The 8,583-nt window shown below is 48.3% G+C and overlaps 2 protein-coding genes across 2 annotated transcripts; one reads left to right on the top strand and one right to left on the bottom strand.

The window, feature by feature from the left end:
• Positions 1-1,981: 1,981 nt before the first annotated feature.
• Positions 1,982-4,052, bottom strand: ETH_00008290 (uncharacterized protein; the record flags this gene model as incomplete). Its single annotated transcript, XM_013378651.1, has 5 exons — positions 1,982-2,124; positions 2,563-2,719; positions 2,899-2,970; positions 3,142-3,547; positions 3,676-4,052. The coding sequence occupies 5 exons, from the start codon at positions 4,050-4,052 to the stop codon at positions 1,982-1,984; spliced, it is 1,155 nt and encodes a 384-aa protein (XP_013234105.1).
• Positions 4,053-5,010: 958 nt separating this feature from the next.
• On the top strand, positions 5,011-6,542 carry ETH_00008285 (uncharacterized protein; the record flags this gene model as incomplete). Its single annotated transcript, XM_013378650.1, has 3 exons — positions 5,011-5,500; positions 5,682-6,101; positions 6,388-6,542. 3 exons carry the CDS (start codon positions 5,011-5,013, stop codon positions 6,540-6,542), a joined length of 1,065 nt encoding a protein of 354 aa, XP_013234104.1.
• Positions 6,543-8,583: the final 2,041 nt, after the last annotated feature.

Here is an 8,583-nt window from a genome sequence, read left to right as displayed (position 1 = left end):
AGCAGCAGCAGCAGCAGCAGCAGCAGCAGCGCGGACATGCGAATGGCCTTGTTGGCCTTGTTGAAGTAGACGAATCTGTAGGAGTCTTCTTGCCGCATTGTCTTTCGAAACTCCGAAGAAAGAATTCCATTTAATGCATGCAGCCCGCAGGGGCCTTCTATTGCTGCAGCTCGAATCGACTGCAGCTGCTGCGCCAAACAAACACCAAACGAGGGTTTAGGGTTTAGGGTTTACGGCTTCGCCCTTGCCGCCAACGGCCGCACTTCAAAACAAACCACCCTCCCTAACACTGGGGGCCCCCACAGGCCCCCTGGGGGCCCCATGAGGCCCCCTGGGGGCCCCTTAGGGTCCTTCTGGGGGACCCCCAGGGCCCCCTTGGAGGCCCCCTGGGGCCCCCCTGGGGGCCCCCTAGGGGCCCCCTGGAGGCTTGTAAAGTTGGATTTAATTGGAGTAGAACTGACGGCGACATCTGAGGCTTTGGGGTCTTTTTCGTCGAGCAGCAGCAGCAGCAGCAGCTGCTCGTAAGTGAGGGCCAAGAGGGCCCCCTTGGAGTCATCGGGGAGATGCAGCAAAGGCAAAAAAGCAAATTCTCTGAAGTTCAGTTCAAACAACAAGAAACCCCTGTTTTGTTGATTCTCACTCCGCTGCTGCTGCTGCTGCTGCTGCTGTTGAATTAAACTGAATTGGAGTGATTTTTACCGAATTAAACCGAATAAAGCTGAATCAACGTGAATTAAAAAGCACTACACTAAATTAAAATGAATTAAAATGAATTAAAATGAATTGAAATGAATTAAAATGAATTAAATTAAATCAATTATTTCCAACTTGCCCCAAAGGCCCGAAAAGAAAGCCAGTGGATTGGCTCGCAGAAATGGCCCGGCCAAAAGAAGAACTTCCGCCCCCAGGCTGCAGCAGCAAATAAAACAAATAAAAGAAATTAAATTAATTAAATCAATCAATTTAATTTAATTTAATTTAATTTGATTTAATTAATTTGATTTAATTAATTTAATTTAGTCAATAGGAAAATATAAAACAAAAATAAACGTAGAAATGAAAATAATAATGAGAATAATTCAAAATAAGCACTTGGGCATTTTGCAAAAAAAGAAAAAAGCAAATCGGCAAAAAACCGAGAAAAAGGGAAATAAAAAAGAACAAAAACAAAAAAGATAAAGAAAGAAGCAGCAGCAGCAGCAGCTGCTGCTGCTGCTGCGGCAGCAAAGGAAAGGGACAGCGGAGGCTGCTGCTGGCGTGCCTTTGCTGCTGCTGTGGGGGCCCTGCCGTAAGGGGGTTTGGTGAGTTTGCTGCTGCTGACTGCTGCTGCACCTTCAGCAGCAAATAAGAGATTATATAAAACCACAAAAGGGTCAGCAGCAGACTCGAGGCCTGCGGGGCAGAGGCAGCAGCCAGCAGCAGCAGCAGCAGCGCCAGCAGCAGCAGCGCCCCCAGCAGCAGCAGCAGCAGCGGCTGCTGCAGCAGCAGCAGCCGGCACCAGGGGGGCCGGGAAGCTGCAGCAGCAGAGACAACGAAAGGAAATTAAAAAATAAATTAAAATTAAAAGGAAAGAATATTTAAAACAAATACTTTTTATCTTTAAAAGAAATAAAATTCGAGAAGAAATGACTCATTAGAACTCCCTTTTGATTCTTTTTCTTTTAATTGTCTGCTTCTGCATGCAACTTTAATTAAAAATATAAAAATAAAATAAAATAATATAATATAAAACGGAAAAAGATTTGAAACGGATCGCGAGCGCATGCATGCAAGGGCTGCTGCGGCTGCAGGTGTACGTACACCCCAGCCCAGCAACCCAAAAAACTGTTGTCCTTTTAATTTATTGAATTTATTGAATTTATTTAATTAATTGAGCTTATTGAATTTATTTAAATGATTAAATTATTGAATTTATTTAAACTATTTAACTATTGAATTTATTTAAACCATTTAATTGATTTAATTTAATTTAATTAAAAGCTCACGACTGGTAAAGAAGACAGCCGTTAATGACCAAAGCTGCATGCAGAATTGAAGGAAATTTATTTTGCAAAAGAGAAATCAAAGAAGGAACTGAAAGGTAAGCCAGACGGTCCGCGGGGGCGTAGTGGACTCCTGCTGTTGCTGCAGCAGCAGCAGCAGCAGCAGCAGCAAAAGGGCGAGCAGTGGATCGAAGAAAAAGGAAAAGTAGGGAGTGTGTCAATAAATGAAAAGTAATTGAACAGCAAATCGATAAAAAGATAAAAGGAAATAAATTGTAAACAAAACAGAAATATGAAAGTTTCAAAAACGACACTTATTTAACTTTCCGCAAAAATAGCATTTTTAATGAACAAATGCACAAAAAAAAAAAAGGAAAAACATTTAAATATTGTATTTACAAATGCATGCAAGTCGAGCTCTTTATTAAGAATTAAAAAAGAAAGAAAAGCCCTTTTTCTGATTCAAAGACGGCGAAGCAGCTGCAGCTTTGTGGGCGCGGGGTGTATGTACACCGCGGGGTGTATGTACACCGCGGGGTGTATGTACACCGCGGGGTGTATGTACACTGCAAGAACCCACCGTGGAAAAGGGAAAGCTTTTTTGGGTCAATTGTTTCGACAAAAGCTGCAGAATAGTCATTTAAGACTTCTCTAAGTTCATCTTTTTTTCCGTTTTTAATGAACAAGTCGAAGCGCCCGTGCAGCAGCCGGAAGACTGCGGCGTAGTTCCGCAGAACCTGAACAAAAAAAGAGAATTCACTTCGAAATTGAACAAAAACAGAAAATTAAAGAATAATTAAACAAAATAAAAATTAAATTGGAACAAAAAAGAAAAAAACGGCGAAAAAAAGATCCAAAATTCCGAAAATGAACGAAATTTGCAAAACCCCTTGCAGAAACTCTGGAGTGTACGTACACCCAAAAGAATTTCCTCCCGAGTGTCTTCTTCGACATTTTTTAAACTTTCCAAAAGAGGAACTGAGAAAGACTGCAGCAAAAGAAAGAAAAGAAAGTTTGCATTTAATTGTTTTGGATCTTTTTTGAATTTCCAAAACCCAGGAGCTGCGCGGCAGGTGTACGTACACCCCAGGACACCCCGCAGGTGTACGTACACCCCAAGACCTGTTTTGAAGTGTACGTACACCCTGAAACAGCTCACCATCGACAGCCAGTAATTCAATTCCACTTCTTCAATCACAATTATATATTTTTCCGTGCAAATCGAACGCAAAGGCTGGCCCCCAGGAGTGAAGGGCCTGCGCACATTGCGGTGTACGTACACCTCAGATCGCTCACAAAGGCCCCGCCAGAGATGAGCCTTTGGCAGCAAATGAGCCACACAAACCAGGCCTTTCTGCTGCTGCTGCTGCTGCACTGCTGCTGCTTGCTGCACTGCTGCTGCTGCTGCTAGCTGCACTGCTGCTGGCGCTGTTTGCTGTTTGCTGCTGCTGCTAGCTGCACTGATGCTGGCGCTGTTTGCTGCGCTGCTGCTGCTGCTTCTGGCTGCTTGCTGCTGCTGCTGCTTGCTGCTTTGCTGCAGCAATTCACACGAAAGGAAGCTTTTGCTGCGGAGCAAAGCCGAGATGGATTAGTTTTAAGGATTAAGGGAAGCACTTAACTGCAAAGGAGGATTTAATGTTTAATTTATATTTATTTCGAAAAAAAGGACTTATTTGATGCAGCAAAGACTCACTTGGTGAACAGCAAAAGCCCCTCCAACAGCCCCGCCTGGCTGCGCCTCTCTTCGGGCTCTCTGTCTCTGGGAAAGCTGAAGACCACTTTTGCTTCCTGTTCCTTTTCTTCGCGCGAAAGGCCCTCTTCTTCCTCTTCTCCCGACTCTGCTGCTGCTGCTGCTGCTGCTGCTGCTGCTGCGTCTTCCGCCGCGGCCGCGGGCGCCGAGGGCTCCGGCTGCAGCGTCGGGTTGAAGAGCAGAATGCCCACGACGCAGAGGCCCGCGCCCCCTGCTGCTGCTGCTGCTGCTGCTGCTGCTGCGGTCACCGGAGAGGCGGCTGCGGCGTCCCGCTTCGGGGAACCTTCCGCGGGGGGCTTCCTCGCGGAGGAGAAGAACATTGCGGAAATAACAAACTTCAAAAACAAAGAAGAGAGCCGGTGCGAAGTTGCTGCGCGAAGTCGCCGCACACGCAGCGCAGTAACACCCGGTCCGCCAGCGACACCGGAAACGCGAGGGAAACCGGCACGAAAGTCCCGCCGCGGAGGTCTCAGCCGCGCCTATGTTCTCCAAAAACACTTTTCACTTCAGACACATCAAGAACAACGAAGAAAAGCCATAAAAATGGCCCGCCAATTAGCGAAATCCGCTGCGCGGCGCGGCGACCGAGTTGCGGTGTACAGGCAGCTCGTTCAGAAACTCGCCCGCGACCGCGCAAAGCCAGCCTCAGAATTTGTTTTTCTGCGCGGAGTTCGTTTTGAAGTTCAGCGAAATGAATTATTCCAATTGCATTCAACTAAATTCAAAAGATCCTTTTCGAGCTTCCTGTCTGCGGTCGCGCAGCCACGCACCGCCTACTGCTGAACTGCATGTGCACTGAAGCAGCAGGTGGAAAGCTGCGCGACTCTCCACTAAGCCGCTCTTCAAAGAGGAAATTTCAGCTTTATTTTTAGTTTATTTTCTTTTCTTTTGTCAATTATCCTTTCTTCGCCGTTTTCGCTTCGCGAGAAAGCCCGGGGCGGCTCCCCAGGATCCCCGTGCAAGACACGGAAAGCTGCGGGACTCGCGGATCTTCTCCGAGAGGAACTGACGATCCGAAGCTCCAAATGCAGCTTGTAAATCCCTTTTTAATTATTAATTCATTATAACGCAAGCAGGGACGGACACAGCGCCGCTGCGCCGGCCTCCGCGTCTTTTTCAATTTCGTTCAACTTCGTGAAATCGCCGCTTTCCCAGCTTCCTGCAGTTCCGCTTCGGAGGCCTCGGGGCCCCCAGAAGGCCCTCCGCAGACCACTATGCAGCGGCGGCGCAGCATTAGGGGTTAGGGTTTAGGGTTTAGGGTTTAGGGTTTGGGTGAAGATGGCGATGAGCGCGGAGTTCGTCGTGGCGCCCTGGCCGTCTTCTCCGCTGTGGCCTCTTTTCCGGCTGCTGAAGCTGCAGCTGCTGACAGCCCCGGAGCCTTCTTTGGTGGAGCTTTGCGGCTTTTCATTTGCTGCTGCTGCTGCTGCTGCTGCAGTGCAGCTGCTGCTGCAGCTGCAGCAGACCCCCACCCCCCTGCTCTACGGCGCGGCCCTGGGCCCTGCGGACGCCGCAGCAGCAGCAGCAGCAGACGCTGCTGCTGCCCCCGAGAGCGACCCCCAGCAGCAGCGGCAGCCGCAGCAGCCGCTGCTGCTGCTGCTGCTGCTGCTGCTGCTGCAGCTGCTCAGCAGAGTGCTGCAGAACTTGAAGCAGCTGCTGCTCTTCTCTTTTACTCTCCGAATTCTTCAGTGGAGTTCTCGGCGGATATTTTGGCCGCGGCTGTTTGAGCTGTACGTACACCTCAAGCCTTGGGGGGCTTCGCGGGCAGCTGGTGAGTCTCTTCATTTATTTCATTTTCAAATGCAACTCATTTGCTTCTTTCATTCCCGCTTGCTGCTGCTGCAGCAGTTGCTGCAGCAGCTGCTGCAGCAGCCGCTGCAGCAGGCAGGAGCAGGCCGCCGCGCCTCACAGTTGAGGTGTACGTACACCCCATTTCGTTGCCTCTGCTGCAGCAGAAGCCGAAACGCTAGCAGACACACAGGAGAAGCCAGCAACAGCAGCAGCAGCAGCAGCAGCAGCAGCGTCTCGGACTATTCGGCTGCTACCTGCAGCAGAGGTAGCAGAGCCAGCAGCTGCAGCGGCAGCAACAGCGAAAGCAGGAGCAGCAGCAGAAACAGGAGCAGCGGCAAACACGGGAGCAGCAAGAGAGTCAGCAGCAGCAGAATCAGGACCAGCAGCAAGAACTGAAGCAGAAACACAATCGGCAGCAGCAGCAGCAGAGACTGCAACAACAGCAGCAGAGCCAGCAGCAGCAGCAACGGCAGGAGACAGTAGTGGCTTCGGCTTCAAAGGCAGCAGCAGCAGCAGCAGCAGCAGCAGCGGCAGCAGCAGCAGCAGGAAAGTTGTGAAGACTCTGGTGGTGCTGGGCTCCGGTGAGCAGCAAGAAGCAGTAGCAGTTAGGGAATTTTAATTTTGCAAACTTTCAATCAAATTGCTCAGCAGCAGTTTAAACCCTAAGCAATTCATTTGCTGCTGCTGCTGCTGCTGCTGTTTTTCCTGCTACTGCTGCTGCTGCTGCTGCTGCTGCTATTCTTCCTGCTACTGCTGCTGCTACTGCTGCTGTTACTGCTGCTTGTGCTGCTGCTGCTGCTACGGCTGCTGCTGCTACTGCTGCTGTTCTTCCTGCTACTGCTGTTGGTGCTGCTGCTGCTGCTGCAGGGGGCCACACTGCAGAGCTGCTGCGGCTGCTGGCTGCTGTTGACCTGCAGCGGTTCCGCTGCTTGTTTGTTGCTGCTGAAGGAGACAGCAGCAGCAAAGCGGAAACCCTCGAGTTGCTGCAGAAACGCAGCAGCAACAAGGTCCCCAAATCCTAAACCCTAAACCCTAAACGCCCCCTGCTGCTTGGGCCGTTGTTGCTGCTGATGCTGCTGCTGTGCTCCTATTCGTGCTCCTGCTGCTTCTGCTGCTGCTGCTGTTGCTGCTGCTGCTGCTGCTGCTGCTGCTGGGTGCGTCTTCCTGCCACAATTATACATTTAAATCATTTAGTTGGAAATATAAATATAATTAAAACTACTCAAAATGGAATTAAAATTAAATTTTGAACTAAATAGAAATTCAACATTTTAAAAATTAAATTAACTTTTTTCATTTCGATTTTGCTGCTGAGCCGCAAATTGCGTTTTGCCGCATTTAAATGCCATTTTAATTAAATCAATTAGTTCAAACAAATCAAATTAAATCAATTAAATTAAATAAATTATTTAAATAATTAATTAAATTAAATAAATTAAATAATTAATCAAATTAATTAAATTACTTTGAATTGAATTTGCCTGTAGAATGTCCACTTCGACTTCGCCACAATTCCCCGCTGCCGCGAAGTTGGCGAATTTTTTTTAATTTCTTTTTTTAAATTTTTGAAATCTTTTGCACTTTCTTTGAAACTCCTCTACACTCACAAACCCAGACTCGTGAGTGCTGCTGCTGCTGCTGCTGCTGTGCTGCTGCTGCTGTTGTTGCTGCTGCTGCTGTGCTGCTGCCGCCGCGGTGCTACTGCTGTGCTAGGTCCAGGTGTATCGACAGGCAGACAAACCAGCTAGCTAGCCAGCAGCAGCTAGCCAGCAGCAGCTAGCCATTAGCTAGCTAGCTAGCCATCAGCTAGCTAGCCAGCCATTAGCTAGCTAGCTAGACATAGCTCGCTAGCTAGACACAGCTGGCTAGCCACCCGCTAGCTAGCTAGCCACTGGCTAGCTAATGGCTAGCTAACTAGCCAGCTAGCTAGCTAGCCAGCTAGCTAGCCGTAGCTAGCTAGCTAGCCGTAGCTAGCTAGCCAGCTAGCTAGCCATAGCTAGCTAGCTAGCCATAGCTAGCCAGCCAGCTAGCTAGCTAGCTAGCTAGCTAGCTAGCTGTTTTTTGTTTTGTTTTTGTGTTTTCAGATTTTGATGAATGGGCCTGGCACTTGTGTGCCGGTCGCATTTGCTGCAATGCTGCTGGAGGTGAGTTTTTGAATTTTTTTTGAATTTATTTTTTGAATTTAATTTAATTTAACTCAATTTAATTTATTTTGTTTTAATTTGTTTTTATTTTAAACTCTTTTGCTGCTGAGGAGTTCTGGAGGTCTTCGCCATTTCATTTTCTTCTGCGTTTCCCCCGGGTGTCTGTACACTCGGATGTGTCTTCGTCGTTGCAAACTTTCCATTTTTGTTTTATTTTATTTTATTTTATTTTATTTATTTATTTGTTGCAAATTGAAGGAAAAGGAAATATTAGAAAGAATAAATTATATTCAAGAGATTAGGGAGGGGGAAAGGGCAAAAAGCAAAATAGTGAGCTCGAACTGTTGTGCGCTGCTGCTGCTGCTGCTGCTGCTGCGCTGCTGCTGCTGCTGCTGCTGCTGCGCTGCTGCTGCTGCTGCTGCAGCTGCTGCTGGGGGGCCCCCTGAAGCTGCTGTACGTGGAGAGTTGCTGCAGAGTTTTTTCTTTGTCGCTTTCGGGCTGCTGTCTTTACCCATTTGCAAACAGACTAATTCTTCAGTGGCCCCCCGCTGCTGCCAAGTTCAAAGCTGCGGACTACACAGGCCTCCTCACCTAAACCCTAAACCCTAAACCCTAAACCCTAAACCCTAGGGTCTCCGGAGGGAGCAGCGCACAAACCCCAGGGCGAGGGTTTAGGGTTTAGGATTTAGGGTTTGGGGGTTAAGGGCGAGGCTTGGGGCCCAGGTGGTGGCAGCCGCGCCCGCTCACCCCGGGGCGAGGGTTTAGGGTTTAGGGTTTAGGGTTTAGGGTTTGCCCAGACCCCCCGCGCCCCACAAACCGAACAAAGCGCCGAACTTGCGCGAACAAAACCACCAAAAGAACAAACAAATGCAAATAAATAAATAAATAAATAAAATAGACAAATAGTTAATAAATAAAT

Source organism: Eimeria tenella, genomic scaffold (genome assembly GCF_000499545.2).
Source record: "Eimeria tenella Houghton genomic scaffold, Eth_scaff93, whole genome shotgun sequence".
Lineage (NCBI taxonomy): Eukaryota > Apicomplexa > Conoidasida > Eucoccidiorida > Eimeriidae > Eimeria > Eimeria tenella.
The sequence above is the reverse complement of the archived record's forward strand: the minus strand, read 5'-3'. Positions and strand labels throughout refer to the sequence as shown.